The following is a 17119-nucleotide window of genomic DNA, read 5'->3' as shown; positions in this document are numbered from 1 at the left end:
GTCTTCTTGTTAATACACAATCAAAGTTTAAACGTTATCTCCCCTAGTTGTCAAACATAATCGAATATGAAGTTGAACGGCACAATAATGGCAGTAAATGGATATCTGAGGAGGAAATCAGTCTCGGCTCTGTGTTGTGCCGTAGTCGATTAATTAAATTATCCCGTGAAGTTGACAGCGAGGCTGAGCACATCGCTCGGAGCTTCGGAGCGACGTGTAGGTGAGAGCGGGTACTGTAGTAGCTGCCATTGCTCGCTACACTTAGCTAGAGAGCGCCACTAACTCGATCCGATTCCACTTGGGCTATTTGCACTCTGAGTTCAATTATGCCTCCACTTTGATATGCAAATCCGGTCGCGTTTGGCTAATTACGTAGACGCTTCTGTAACATCATTTCAAACGTCAACTTACCTATGTTACGTAGCAAACTAAGTAATTAAATAATATCTTGCTTAGATTGTGATTAATAGCTATTTAGTACAGGAAATTATTAATATAAATAGCCATGTTATTAAAACTAAGTCATAGTTATGCAAATTAATTCTCAAAGTTTCATGAAAACGGTAAGGAGGTTATGAATATAGCTTGACTGAATCTGGGCAAACTGCCGGGAAGTTTGTCTAGATTCAGTAAACTCTGTTATTAGCTTAGTAGTAACAGGAGTCGGCAACTGGCAATGCAGGCAATGGACCGGCCCGCCTCTGCATAACCACAATCCGTTGGGTTGCGCACTCGTAACTTGTCGTTTGCAGCTAATGGAACTAAAATAACAATGTGGATTTTGATAAATGATGTTTATTATTTCATAGCGATTATAAATATAGTTCTTGAAGTCCTTTTTAGTAGAGGAGGAATTGACTTCTTAAACCTACCTATTGCAAATTTTGTCCCACGGCTGTAGAAATCTGTGTAGAAAGCTCATTATCATTCATCAGATGGGGTATCACTTCTGGTCGATTTAAGAGGGTGGTAGCCCCAGTGGGGTTATCTGTGTGTATAACTATAAAGGGAGAATGCCTAGTGACACATTAATAAGCTCATGAATACTAATGCAATCACCCATTTCATATAATTACTTTCATAAATTAATAACTTGGCTTAAAATATAATTAAAAGCTTATTCTTTTTAAGCTACATTAGTTAGGTGCCACTTGGCAAAATTTACTTAACGCAAACCTGCCTCAGTTAATTGAAAGAGCTTCTTTCGTTTGGAGTAATATTTTATGGCACAGTCTGTGCCTCGTTGCGGTAACAGCAAAACGGTCTCGCTCCAACACACCAGTTTTCTTTAGTGCTCTCTCCTTGGGAGGCCGCTTACGACTCCTTTTAGAACTCGTTTAAGAAGCAACAAGAAAATAATTTAATCTACTCCCCGGAATCGAAACATAAATTTGTTTTCAACATTATCTTAATCGCTACTTCTCTTTTATCATCTCTCAGCGTTGGCTTATTTCTTAAAATTCTTTTTACTTTCATTTCCTTTGCGAATAATGCTTTTAGAAATTTTCAAATCAGCAATTACGGTGAAAATTATATTTGAATTGTGGCATAATTGTTTTGTCTTCTTTGGATTATAATGTTTTAGGTAAATGGTTTTAGAAACGTTATTATAAATTAAATTTGCATAGAAACATGTTAGTGTATTCACAAGATATAACCGTAGTCGTATAAGGTAGAGTGCGGTGTATTCACATGTACCGCAATAAATCGGCCGTACCTACGACGACGGCGCTGCGGCACGCGAGATAAGGGTCACCGCAACACCATTAAGTACTACAATGTCACAGTTCCGCCGATCAACTACATAAACCCCTTACCGCCCACTACACGCTTTATGACTTACTCGCACCTACTAACATTTCGTCCATAAACTATACACCCTTGCTTTACTATATGCCAACCTTATTTAATACCACTGTAATTATAATAAACTACATAACTACGTGATTAACATAATGTTTCTAGAATGTTCTACTTTTGTCTTGTAAACGAGCATAAAGTGAAAGAACAAATTGCGAGTTTCCCCAGTATTTTCCTCGCTCGGAAAAATATATGTTTTATTAAAGCTCGGCATTTCCGAGAGCGCGGCAACCCTCGGGGTGAGGGTGGGAGTTGCCGAGGGGATGAGTTCGGCGGCGCGCCAGTGTATAACAGACAGTAGAGGGATATAAAACATATTTACGCGCCTATAAAGTACTCTCGTACGCTCGCTCTCCACCATTTTCTTTTGTTCCTAGCTCGCAGCCAATGATAATGCTTTCTCCCGTTCGGTTAAACTTATTTCTCTGCCGTCTTATCTGGCTTTTCTTCGGCACTTTTATTTATAACCGAAGTGGTGAAATGTAACAACGTGAAATAAACGATTTTGGTTTCAGCTTGCTTTTAGACATGTTGTTTTTCCTTTAAGATTAACTTTTGTTTGTTTACGATATTCAAGTAGAATTCGTTTCATCATGTTTTGGTTTCTAAGTCTTACAGTTTAAAAACAAAATATTTTGGATACTTTATAATAGTATCAACTGCATTATAATATTATTATTAATAAATTTATTTATTATTACTTATGGCTAAAAAAAATATTTAATTGGTTTAATCTCCCGTTTCTTATCCCAAAGAGAAACAAGCACTTTGTTCCTCTCCTTCTTACGGCGACCCATATTCAATTTACATAGTCCAGCATGAGTTCAGTCATGGTAGTATAACTTGCGGTCTCATACCGAATTCTGCTGTCATCACGTGCTTACATTTTGTTAAAGTAAAAACGTGCTAAAACAATATACTATTAAGAAAACGCAGAGTATACTTAAAGGTATTTAGAACGAGTAACTGAAGCTTGAGTGTTAACAGCAAAGCAAGAAGCGTCTTAATCTTGCGCTACACTACGGCTCAAAACAGGAACCCCTTGCGTAGGTGAGAGGGTGTAATAACAAGAGTCGCCCGTTCCCGCTACGCCACCCCTCAGTCGCCCGCAGGCTCACCCGCTCGCAAACTTCTACGGAGATTCCTATTACTCCGTCGTGCTCCAGTCTAACCGGCTTGACTTAGATAAGACCTAACTTGCAACGATGTAAACTGAACCTTAAACAATTGTGCTTACATATCTCGCAATTCAAGTCTTTGTGAAGTGCCCAACACAGATTTATTTCCATGCTTCTTTCTTGTAGAATTGTAATCCATTTGACTATCAATATTTATGTTTTAGATTATTCTTTATTCTTTGGTTCAATAATGGTTAAATAAAATATTTTAAATGTAAATGAAAATATTTAACTTAAAAACAAAACGAAAGCGAAATATATTGTTGCTACTTTCGAAACGTGCGGTCCAAAGAGGCGTCGTCAAAGGGCTGTAATCATCCGTAGGCAGGCGAGTGTTAGCACTCGACGCCGAGGTCGAGATATCTCTCGACGGATCAGCAGCTCACTCGGGATGCACTCTGCGATTCCGTTTGTCACTGCACCCGACTGCGGTCTGAGCTCCCGCTCTGATAAACGCATGTCAACGTGCTTTGAATGCGGAGCGCATTTAACCACTGAATCCGGATGGAAGCTTACCAGTAACGGTTTAATGTAGCGCTATTTATTGTATCTTATACATGTGCAAATCTGTGACTTTACTTCATATTTTGTTTTCGATCTGGCTAAAAGAGGTTATAGGTGTATGGTTTCTTTACTTTTATTTTTTAGAACTTTATCTTTTATAAGATATAATCTAAATATTAGTTTTACTTCTTGACTACTACAAAAAAAAAAACAAGTTAAGTACATGGTGCATATCAAACTACTCTTAAATATCATTATCAATATTCGTCGGTGAATAAGGATAAAACAAGCTAAAAATAACCACCTTAATATCGTATATCAGCATGAAATTGAAATATATGTACCAAAAATGTTAGAATTAATTTGAATGTATCTCTGTACAATATATCAAGTGGGGCAGGATACGGCGGCGCACACGATATGTTACGCAGATAAGCCGCTCGGCTATTTGCACGTCGTAGTCGTGTGCGACCCGGGTCCGGTCGTAATTAGCCGGCCGCAAAGTTCGTCGGAATGTTACACGAACTCCCCACGACTGCAATACAATACACGGTTCTGTACGTGAATTATACAAGTCCCTTGGCACTGATGAGCTTTGTCAGTTTGTTTTGACACTTTTTTGTGTTTGTGTGTAGTATGCAAACATTTATACACCAAAAAACTTAGTTTTTCGTATTGTGACACTTTTGTTTGTCTAGCTTAAATGATATTAAATCATGACGTTACCAAACTAAAAATCTTTAACAAATTCAATGAAACGAATAAGTTATCTCAGGTTGTTAACATACCGAGTAGACAAGGCGTACTAAAACAGACCGACCATTTCGCAGTTATTATTAATGTACTAACTTGGCGACAACAGCCAATTTGTATATTCCATCTGGACGGAAATTTCAGGAAATTATTATAAAGTAATCTAACTTAGGCGATCCATAGAGAGAAGAGGAAGGATGACAGGTGTTTAAATATACCGCAACGCTTCCCCACAACGCTTTACAGATTGTATTACGTCCAAGACGGGCTCATTCGAGCGTGCTGTCGCCTGAGCTTACTGAACTTGGGTCTTAATTGCTTATTAATCTTATTATTACTCGGAATGCAATTAATATTTGAGCGTTGTGCTGCATTGTCTGGTTCTGGTTTCGTAATGCCTTACTACATTCGTAGCCTCATGCAGAAATATGACTTAATCAATTCCTTGATAACTATTCAAATTGACAAACAAAATGTTATTTATTTTATATTTTAATAGCTTATATATGGTCGATACGTTAAGCACCTGAATATAAGATAACGAGAAAAACATTAAAATAACATTGTTGATGTTTATTTTTTTATGACAGTAGTAGTTCGTAAGTCGATACGTTATAAAAAAGTAATCGAACCGTGACGACTTTAAGCAGTTCTTAGCGATAAAACCTCATTAGTTTTTCTTGCTTGTGTAAATATTAATTCACCCTCCAATTAACCGAGGTCTATCGGTTACAAAACCACCAGCTGTCTCATCATTACAGCGTCACTTTTTATGCGCCTAACCACGAACAAACCTGATTAATGTTCATTAACAGTGTATTTTGAAATTGACTTTAAAATCGATAAAAAGTGTTAAAGTTTTGATGGCATTACTGATTAGGTGCTAATAACGTCTAGACGGCGATGAAAAATGTCTTTAACAAATATTTAATTCTGTCAAAACCATAAAAATGCTAAACAGTGTGATTATCTTGTAACAAAGTGCCAAATAGTGTTTATATTACGCTTCACCCCGTGTGGAATCATAAATTATTTTCCTTATCGAAGCCGACACGCCGTTATCGTCCCCATCTTACTTTTACTTCACTCCCACGCTTACGATCACGACAACCGTTTATAGTAATTTGTCGTTGAAAACATTAATCTAACACTTAATATATTTCAAAGACGCTTCTTACAAAATGATTAATAACATTTTATACCCATAGTATTTCTGTAGTGATTTTTACAACATATCATAACGTGTTCATGTAAGACACATCATTGTTGTGTATGAACTCTAAAGTACCATTCTGCGACGCTTTAGTGTTTGTCGTGTCGGATTATTTCCCTCTTTATGCCAGCGAGCGAGATGCGTCGACCACTTTGTTGTTTTATACTTCGTCTCGAAGCGACTTTATGCATCGCCTCATTGCTCTTCGCCGTTTCGCTTAGTTTCCCCACTCTATTTTCAACTCACGTTACTACGTAAATTTATTTTGAGACAAGTTATCCGCCGACATCCTTATATACTTAGCTGCCTTTTTTATTTTGTTATTATGGTTTAAGCGTGATCTGTTAGGGTTATTTCGCTGGGTTAATGCTGGAAACTGCATGAAACCCGTAAAGGTAGCGAAATATTTGAAAATACTATTAATATTCTCTAGAAGCTCTTATTTACAACATTCCTCTTTAAGAGCACGAGTCCTTCCGTCCTATTCCCTTGCAATGTTTTCAACCATTAAATAAATATACCCCTATATCAAAACAATTCAATTGACTGGTCTCATTAATTACTGTTACTGCACATAAACACAAGTCTAAAAATCAATGGCAACTGAAATGATTTAATGATTTGCACAATAACAAAACACGATGGCAAAAAAGAAGACTTAATAACACAAACCACCCACAATTGTCGGCGCGCCGTTTACAAACGCTCAGAAACAAACTACATTTTTATACGGAGAGCAAACAAAATGAGTTAGTGGTGCCGTAGAGTCGCTTTCCCCGTATTCCCAGCGAGCGAGCTTGAAAATTCGCTTTAATACCTTTGTTCTACAGGGCTTTACAGCTCTCATGTTTCGCAGAAATATTTTCCGAGCACAAGTTTGCTTTAGCTATGTGTGAATATTCTCCACTCCATTTCGTCCTTTGCAAGTATTCTTGTTTCAACATTATAAAATCTTTGTATAGTTCTATAATTTGTTGTTGGATTGTTATTTCCTACACGGAATGTAAAGAAATAATAAGTTCTATAACCATAGATTTGTAGTAATAGCTATCACTATCTATTACTGTATCTGTATAGCTATACTAGCTACACAGATACAGTAATAGTCTATGTATTTTAAACATTCCACAGAATGTGAAAGGTTCACAAACACGTCTTGTTGTCAAATTCCCTATAAAAAAAAAAAATGTTCTAATAAAACATATAAAAAGCACAGCAACTGACAAATCAGTTTGTTAAGTGTTTAAGGTATGATCGTTCCCATTGCGGAATTAAATAAAATGATAGAACCACCCGGTTGAGTTTATTCATTACAACCCACAGCGGCTCGGCGGTGGGGGCGCCCACCCTCACTCCACTCGCTTTATGGATATAACCTCGACAAAATACCCCTAAAATTGCACTGTTTTTATTATGTTTCTCTCTTTATCTCTTGGTTTGTTGCTCTTTTTTACGACGTTATTATTTTATTAGGGAATATAGCAAATAATAGAGTCAACCGTGATTAAGTACTGTAATCGAAATAGGTGTATCTTTACAGGTACGTAATTGTTTAAATCTGTATAGGTACTTGTTCGTATTATTTATTAATGAGTACGGTTTTAAAAAAGAAAACCATTATGCTGACAAATTATTATAACGAAAATTTTGGCATGACTTCACTTACCTAAACTTAATCCATTTGAGTGTGATATACATAAGTATTAGGGCTAATTGTTTTCTAATTAAAAATACATTTGTGGGCTCTGAAATAATTGCATAATGGCAGCACACTGGAATTCAAGATTCATTGTTTGGACTGTCACTGATGACACATTGAAATATCCGTTGTGATTTTTCTGTATCATTAAATAGAAACATTGTTTAGATGCCAAATAGTTCGCGAGAGCGATAAAACAAAGCGGCTGGCAAACGACCAAGTCGCGCAAAGCGACACGAGTGGATGGGCGCGCGATTTGCAACGCGAACACTGGTTACTAGCGTCGTGAAGTCATGTCGTCTCATGCCAGGCACGCCGTGCTTAGCTCAGATTTACACGGATACATTTTAAATGGAGCCGCCAGATCGCAATTACACTCCCTTTGAGCTTGCGGAATGCGTTATGTATGACATTCAATTCAATTTGGCGCACAAAGCCCGCGTCTAAATTCTCTTTCTCTTTGACCGAATCCTCTTATGCAACAACGCTTTGTTCGCGAAATAGCTCCAAGTTAACAGCCTGTTTATGGGATATTTCAAAATATTTGCTGGTAATTTCGATAAGCCAGTGGGCAATTCACAATCAATTATTCTGAAATTTTATTAAAAAGTTTAGGCGCTACCAACTTTGTTGGCACTGCACTGTCTGTGGAATGTCGGACATGTCCACCTGGTCCGTGGGCGAGCACGTATCACCGCCTTCCTTTGAAGTATAAGAACACAGGCGCTTCTGATAAATAAACAGATCGAATGCCTTTCAATGTAATCAACCTACATAACTTAGTAATGTCGCTAATTGTTATGTCGCACATACTTGGCATAGGTTTTTACGATAGTTTTAAAGCTATAGTTGATGTGTTATCACAATTTATACTACAATAAATTATACCATGCATTGTAATAAATCGCTCCTCCTAAACCTATCATACGATCAAACAAAAGCCGTTATTTATGGTAGGTAGGTGTCTTATTACACAAAGAGGTAAAAACGTTAATAACATAATCATACGTGAATTTAATATGGTAGGGTTAAGTCGTCGTTAATTAATTTAAGCCGAGCGAGGTGAGGCTCGATTAGCGGAATAAATTGGGCTTGCGGCGAGCACAATCCCCGGCGCAGTAAACAGTGCCGACAACAAAGGCAACTCGGCAGCCGCCCCTGCGCGAGAAAGGCGAGCTTAATGCTTACTCATTATTTATTCACATCTATAACGAGATTGTCAGTGCTCCCTGTCCCCGCCCGCACTCTACAGCTGCCGTTTATTTTTTTATCTTTACTTGTACCGTCGAGTCGTCTTTGCCATATTATTTACTCTCACTCACACTTAAATCATTTTCTTTTCGCTCGAGTTATAAAGCTATTACAATTTTTTTCCTCAAGTCTTTTCTTTAAAATTACGATCGAGCACCCGAGAGCGCTAGAGTTGTAAGTGTACGTTCCTCGTGAATACACCACGGTTTTATTGAAATACATTTTTCCAACGTTGGCATCGTTTTATTTACATACATACGTTGATGTTTTCTGAATACTCGATGTGTTGGGCTTTTGGAACAGGGTAGTTCTATTGAATTGTTTCCATGATATGTTTTTATTCTGTTATATCAAAATGTGTACGTTGTGAGTGTCATAAAAAATGGTGCAATATATTGTTTAATTGTCACATTGAATTATAGTAACGATTAGTAATTGTAATTATTGGAAAGACTTACGTCTATAAAACTTCAAAAGTAATTTTGCTAAGTTTTATTCAAAGATATGAAAAGCGGCGGAGAGCACTAGCAAACAGCTAGATAATGCCGTCAGATACTCAACGTGGTCGTTGAAAATTTTATGTCGCCCCGCGCTGCATCCTCCACTGCAGCTCCCACCCCGCATCTGTAATTTTGCTCCCTCTTGGAAGCTTTTACTTTCGGTGTATCTAACATTGATTTCATCATTCATTTAAAACTGATATTTATATCTGTAAGGGCCTTAAATTAAAAAACCTCACAACCTTATAACCTTGCAATTTCTATTATTAGCTGTCCACGAAACACTGTTTAATTTTATGCTTATTTTCCAAGAAATTAGTTGCCATATTAAGTTTGACATCGATATGCCGAATGGCCAGTGCAAGTTACATTTGTATGTCTAGTACGTTACTTTGCATTGGCGTAGTGTGTCCTCGTCTGTTCTGTAGAAACACTTTCAAATTTTTGCCGTCGCTTTCTCTTTTACGATACTCAACAGCTTTGTCTACAATTTTGTATAATAAATTAGCGATACTCAACCGATATTATTTATCGGTTAAAAATTCATATGAATATCAACCCATATCGACACAAATTTACTTTAACAAACGTAACATTTATACAGTGAAGCAACGATACAAAAACGCAATCCAACAATACGTTTACCGCAAATTGAATGAGGCTCGAAATAAATCCTGCGGTCGTTGTCTGACTCTCAATACCAGTACCTCCCGCTCGGATCTCTCACCCTTGTTTTTCGTTGTTGGGGTTTCATTCGACATATAAAAATACCCATGTGATTGTATTCTGCCAATATTGTTTATTTTTTGTACAAAAACAGATCTAAAATGCGCTTTGGTTTATGTTGTTATTGGAAATACAATTCAAGAATCACAGCGCCAAGTTTATCGAGGGTTTATTTTCCCCTCCCTCGTTAGATACCCGGCCAAATAGAGGTCTCTGAGGTTCAAGCGTCGTAAACCGAGCACTCTAGTGTATCGTAAGTGTTAATTACTTTTGTCACTCCGCAAGTGGGCGGTTAACAAATCTCGTCGTTATGTAATTCCTCCACTGAGAACTGTAATTTACATCGATTGACGCAACATTGTTTGGATAATAAATTATTATGCCTTGAAGCGTTCTTAACGGGCGGCTAAATCGATAAGCGCCGTTTTTATTGCACCATTAACAAGCTGTGCGAGGGGCAAAGTGATTTCAATCTGCGTAATCAATGCTGTATCGCAATCAACGAAGCCTAATTGATGCTTGTATTCTTTAACGCGCTCTATTAAGCTAGAAAACTTTTCCTTATACTATTTCCTCTAATAAACTGGATATTATAGAAAGAAACATTAAACCAATTTGTCACTAAATTAATATGTAATCAAAATGAATGGATTTTACCTTCTCTACAAACTATTTTCCGCAAAAATAACCTATATTTGAGTTGAATGAATAATGTTGTATTCATTTATATTTTGTAGTGATTTAAAAACCTTTACTCAGTTTTATTGCTATCAAAAGTGGGAAAACGAGAGGAAAAAATAAACAGCCCGGCTGTCGCTAGCGAGCGAATTTCCGGCTCACTGCCGTTCGGGACGTTTCAATTTTACAAAATATAAACTTTTGCCCTCTGGCTCGTAACAATCGGTTCACTCCAATTTATCATGTGAAATTGAATGTAATCTAAGTTTTGTTACCATCGTTTGAATTGCAGTTTTACCGTTTAACAAAGGATCTATTGAACTGGACTTTTGAATTTCACCTCTAAATCAAATAGTCATTTTATTACGATAGTGTTGCGTATCTCTTGAGTACAATTTATGTAAGTTTATTAATAAGTTTTTGTCACTTAACACAATTCATAAATGTAGAGTCGATTTATAATTCCATGTAGTAAATCCAAACGGCAATTACGGCAATACTTAAATCCTTCAATTATACATACCTAAGAAATATTAAAGCACTTTATCAAAAACGCTTTTTTTTCTGTTGTAGACGTACGTCAGTCAGTCTCCTTTATCTTCCTCCGATTCAAATTTTTGTCTGTATTTATACAAAGGCATTCGTTCATAACATTTTAATTTCCCCTCGGTATTATACGTTAATATTTTACGTGAGATCACAATTCCCTGTAATAATAATCTGTTATTCGTTGGGGAGAGTTTCTATGTTTTTATATTTATACTCATTTGTCGAGTATTCGAAGATGACAGTTACTTGTAAACAAGCTGAGATTTATTCCTATCCTTGACGCTTGTTGAAATGGATTTTTATTTGAATAAGTACATATTTCTTTGTTTAATTATTGAGTCTTGATTTCTGATATATATTTATAAACAACGTGAGAGTTTCTCAAAAAGAAACACTACACCCAAACCTCGCGACCGCTCTACTGAAACAATATAACGTCGCGTCGTTAAGTTAAAATATAAATTAAAAACAGTCATATAAATTTATCAATACACAGTTAAGTTGATTATGGCTACCCTACAACGACTGCATTAATCGCAGTCGTAAAGCAATAAGTTATAAAACGAATATAAATAAATCGGTTTATGGCTGTTTTACTGCTTTTCGCGAATGTGTTATTACTACGAGCGGACGCTATGCGTTTCGCTGTATAACTCTACGAATTTAAAACTATTACTTTTGTTAATAAATGCAACATAGCAAAATACATTTTATGTTCTTACAGTTTCATAAGAAATGTTAAGTCCAGTTAAGGCTGTATAATTCCGATCTTACTATATTTAAAAATCACCATTTCGGTCATCTTTAGACTATGTTAAGGTCAACCAATCACTAACACTCAGCTCTACTTTTGTTATGAAACAAAATTCTTAGCTTTAGTATATGGTATATGGTACGGAGGTCTAAATGGGTTAATAGTTGTCGACATAACATGACTTTAAATGACAAATATAGTTTCAAGTCAAAAATATATTGGTAACCTATCCTCTGACATATTTTCTCCCACGTCTATCGGTATTTTACATGTGTAGCAAAGAAATATTCAACGAGGCGACGGTATGTTGGGCGGGCGGCGCGTGCGCGAGGCGCGGGGCGCGGGTTACAGCGGCCGACGACCGGCTGGTCTGCCGCGCCGCACTCTCGCCCCGCACGTTGGGCGACACGCACGTACTGTGCTCGATGATCTTCTCCTTTGTTTCGTATACGATCGCGATGCATCGTTATTTTTGTTCTGTCGAACACGCTGTCTAGATCTGACTGGGATACTGTTCTCTGGATTTCAGTGATATCGGATTGCAGTGACACTAGTGGATGAATTTAAATGTCAGCTTTTTTTTATTTGGTTTGTGCTGTGAAAAAGTTGTCTGTTATTGACGAACAAAGTGTGGTGTAGTTTAAAAAAATATCGTGATATATTTTAATTGAAGGGTTCATACAAGTGATAAGTAATGAATTTTTGCGAGTGGTTTACTTTTTTATAAGCACAAAGTTTTGAATTGTACTAAAAGTTTAACGCAGTCACCATAGTGAGGATCAAAGATTCGCCAAAGAACAATGCCGACGGCACCAGCAAAAAGGAAAACAAGAAAAAAAATAACAAACAAAAGACGGAAGCTAACGGATCGGTGACAGGCACTAAAAACGAAAAGTCAACTTCAGGTGGTAAGACGGACAAGGAAGGCCAAAAACCGTCCACCAAGGATCAAGCAGAACAACAGGTAACACCAAAAGACATGACGTCACGTACAAGGAAAACCTTTCGCCTAAGAAGAATATAGAGTTATGTAAACACTTAATTCTTAATCATGACAAACATTACATAATTGTTTTTTTTTCTACCTTGCCATAAATCAGATAAAGCTACCATTAGCAGTAGATTACGAAGGTGATATAATAATTAAATCCTTGTGTACAACAGGCATATTTTATCGTAGCGCCTTACGTGCCTGGCGTCGTTAACATTTAACCCACTTTAGCGAGATTAGCTTGAACAATAGAAAGAACCTACTATACAATTTATATTTAATTTACACATATTCGTATTGAAAAACTAATGGAATGGTTATTGCATTCGGTCACGAACGACCAAAAGCCGGGCTCTACGGACTACAAGTACTCACGTTCAATTCCGGTCGAATGCTTATAGGCGTTATGAACGACGTAATTATAGTAGTAATACACTCCAATCAGCTGAATTCTCTTTGAGGTCACTTAACCATGCAACTGGCTGCACTGTTTATGAAATATTTACATTTACATTTAATTAATATACTTAAAATACTTCTGCCGCTTGTAAAAAAATTGCCATTGACAATATTTACAAATAGGTTTCACCATTTAGTTTGTAATGAAACAAATTGCTTGAGCAAAAGGCTCAACAAAAAAAATGATAATTTACACTACACTGGAAAATTTAAAATACAAAATATATATTAACAAAAAAAAAAGATTTGCAGTGGTATAAATTACAACAGAAATATATCGTATCTCTTTATCATGCATTAAAAGGCTCGGAGAACGAAAATTTGTATGCAGCATTAAATTCAGGTCATGAACAAACAACTCTTAGCTTAATATGCGCTGTGAATAATAGTTAGCAGCTCTACACTTTCGACATTTTTAACACACTTTATGTATATGTCTGTCTTTATATTTGATGTTAACGTCCGGCATTAATCCATTCTGTGAAATTAACACAATCTAACATATTAGATGTCATCGCACATATTAACTTATTTAAACAACTTTCACAAACCCTTGGAATAACAAGTGAAAAGTAGAACTAAAAATATTAATTATACGCTCACTTAATTGATTCTCAATGATTGCCGAAATAATCATTTATTTCTTGCGTTGTGAACGTGACTCTTAGAAATGCTATAAATCCAGATCGTCTATAAATTGTGAAACCTGTTACAAATTGTTAACATATTATACATTATTCAATCATTGCTCTACACCGATTTAACATCAAAAATGAAATTTATGCTCACTGTACAATATGAACTACATTTTGATTTGAAGCATGCCAATATTCAATTGTATTTTACATCTTACTACCTTTAAAAGCACCGCAGGGCCCACGGTTCGGTATGCTTGAACTTTGCTTAGAGATGAAATTCTCCTTGAATTTTAAGTCCCATCCTATTAAAAGTTTGTGAAAGTATAAGAATTTGGAATGAGGGGCGAAAAGCTATCACGCCATTTTTTCCGAGTCTCCCCGTTGCCAACATAGGGTGAGGAGGAGGCGGGTAAACGGCCCCGAGGCTGGGATCGCCAGATTATGCTTCGCTGTTTTGAATTCGGAATACAAATTAATTAATTCAGAATCGTAAAGTTCATTCATATTAAAAGTTATTAACTTTTTATAAAGTCTTGTGTGGGTGTGCAGCGCTCCAAACGTTAGCTTATTTTAGTTTTATTACCCCGAGTTAATTGCTTTAACGACTCTACTAATGGAATTTGATAAGAAAAAAGAAACTAATTTCAAAACATAATTCAGCAATGCAAAGAAATAACTTCAAATTTTAGTTTGTGTAAATATTCTTGCGTTTATTTTGACAACGTTGACTAATGCGGTCGTTTATTTTTATGGCTGATTTATTTAGAGTTGAGAATATTTCTTTTCGGAGGTGGGCTCAACGAAACTATTATTACTTGCCGACACGACATCACTCATCGCGTTAATCGTGCAAACTTATTTATTGCCTTTGTGTGGTTGTGGTAGCCAATCTTCGTTAGTCGCAGGCCCGCAGGTGATGGACAGCTCTTAGTTTTGACTAAGTGTTTAAAGCTAATTACAAGTGGATTTCAATAATAAAATAAACGACAGCGAATTAATCGTTTAAAAATATTCTGTCTCTCTAAAAACACTAAGAGTTGCTAAAGTGGTTAATTTACTTTCTACATGTAGGTAATCCGAAAATCTAGAATAACTTCTATTTAAACATTCAAAGTTATGCTACATTAACATAAAATTTCCTACTCATTCACGAAAGAGCGAAGACCTATCTTTTATTCAGTATTCAAACTATATTAAAGATATTATATTGAAAACAAGCGCCGGTGGAATCTGAAGTGTCAGAAAAATGTTTTAATAGGCTGGCGGCGCCTTTGAATGTCCGTATTGTAGAGAGAGGCCGGACGCCGGCGGGCCGGGAGCCGGGTGCCGGCTGGCGGCACGACACTCGCCGCCCGCCTGGCACGCGCGGCCCATACTTGATTTATCACTCCATTGTTGCGGAGCGACGACCCACCCCCACCGGATAAGGCTAAACATTCAATTGCCGGAACGCACCCGAAACGATTTGTTCCCCCCATACTATCGATTGACTATTTCTTCCGGATCTACCACCGTTGTTCAAAGACGTGTTAAGTGAGATTTATTTAAATGTTCCCCACAGTCAAAAGACACTATGGTATTTATATTATGTCTCGAAGAATTCAATATTATTCAAGTTTCTTGCAATACCAAGTAATAAGATATTTTTTGGAAGATAAAGACCGTTTTTCTCAGAAAAAGTGAGCGTTATTAACTTAACTTACCCTGCCTTATAGCTCCATAAATAAATGTATAGGTAAATACGCTTAGTAGCTAGTACAGTAATAGGCATTATAATAGATTATTCAAACGTTCATAATTGAAAATTAAATCAAGTGACGCAAATCAGATTTAAGAGACAAAGCTACTTAAATTGTGTCCATCGTAAAAGGCGCGGTTAGCCAGCTAGTTTTATTGAGTCGTTCTCGGCGCTAGCTCGTAAATATCACTGGGTAATTACTTTCCATTCCCCTTTAAATACTTGAAACCCGCACCGTAAAATAAATAAACTTTTATTGTTCTGGAAATTGTTAGCATTTACAACGTTTTGTTTAAAACTATTATATTTGTAATTGAGTGCGCTGAAGACGCGTTAAAAGCTTGTACATGTTGTATTATTGCAAAGGTTGGAAATACAATTAATTATCTTACACAATACTCCCAATGCCGTTTCTGTTGTAACATAAAATACAAAATACATTAAATTATGATAGTTACGCATGTATCTTACTCAACATACATTCCTGCACTAAGATGATTTTCCAAATTTAGTGTCTAGCTGAATGCTAGATATAATATTATCATTCTGAAGACAATTTTATTAGATGATGTTCAAAGAATATAAGTACTCAGTAACATGTTTATTACTATCTACATACGCATAACACGTACAAATGTACATTGATATGACCGTTTTACTTATAATTCTCATTAGCATGTCTTTGTGTTAGACGTGATTTCATCTTCATCTAATGAATACAAAAAAGCCGAAGGCGGTTATTGTGTTAGGTTTGAACAATAGGAATACATACTCGGAATACTAATCACGTCGGTACAGCGAGACAGAAGACGGCCCAATGGGTCGCCTTCATGTGATACTTTTTGAAGGTATTTTTTATTGGAATTTATTGAAATTTATAGTGTAATACACATATAAATTAATTCAGATTCATATACTTAAACTAAACTTGCTTAAATTCAATAAAACAATGTTATAATCCTGAATAAGTGTTAGATAAAACAATCGTCCATAACATAAATAAGATTATTTTTCCAATAACTTAAACCGTATTAGATTGGGCACTCACTTTTTGTCACACTTTCTTAATCCCAAGTTGCAGCAGTATTTGAGTCTAAAAACCGTTTCTATTGAATCTTTTGATGTACGAGTACACGCAAGATGTGTACATTTAAAACGTGTATTAAAACCACATTGGTATGGGGCGCATATCCCACAAAACACGGATGTAACTTGTGTTACTTGATGAAGCCCTTAATGTCGCACGCTGTCATCACAGTATCCGTACAGTTACGATGCGAGTCGTCCTCCGTTTAACGACAGTCGTCAACCACTAATTTACAATACATGTTCATTTCTTAATAACCATTACTGGTACTGCGTAAAAGACTGGTCAATTACTTAATTAACGTTTCCTGCTGTATCAGACTTCAGAGAGAACAATTATATTTCTTTGTAAAATGCACAACGTTGCTCAGCTAGTAAGGTTGCAGCGAGTAAACAAATTTTTAACGATTTTGTTTTTTTTTGTTTTAGGCGAGTCCGGAAAATAGTAGGAATGCTTCTCCGAGGTACCATGATGCATCAATGGAAGATGTAAGTCATGAAACCATCTTTATGATTCAAAACCATTTAAATCCCATGTTAGC

At 36.3% G+C, this 17119-nt stretch overlaps 1 protein-coding gene across 4 annotated transcripts in view; it reads left to right on the top strand.

Moving 5' to 3' along the window:
* LOC113498910 (fibrosin-1-like protein) overlaps positions 1-17119 on the top strand; it is a 46876-nt gene that overhangs the window by 21496 nt on the left and 8261 nt on the right. For all 4 annotated transcript variants that reach the window (XM_026879154.1, XM_026879152.1, XM_026879151.1 and 1 more), the window contains one exon: positions 17007-17066. In XM_026879154.1, coding sequence (XP_026734955.1) covers positions 17007-17066 — 60 coding nt within the window. The remainder of the gene's footprint in view (positions 1-17006; positions 17067-17119) is intronic.

Source organism: Trichoplusia ni, chromosome 11 (genome assembly GCF_003590095.1).
Source record: "Trichoplusia ni isolate ovarian cell line Hi5 chromosome 11, tn1, whole genome shotgun sequence".
Taxonomy (NCBI): domain Eukaryota; kingdom Metazoa; phylum Arthropoda; class Insecta; order Lepidoptera; family Noctuidae; genus Trichoplusia; species Trichoplusia ni.
The sequence above is the reverse complement of the archived record's forward strand: the minus strand, read 5'-3'. Positions and strand labels throughout refer to the sequence as shown.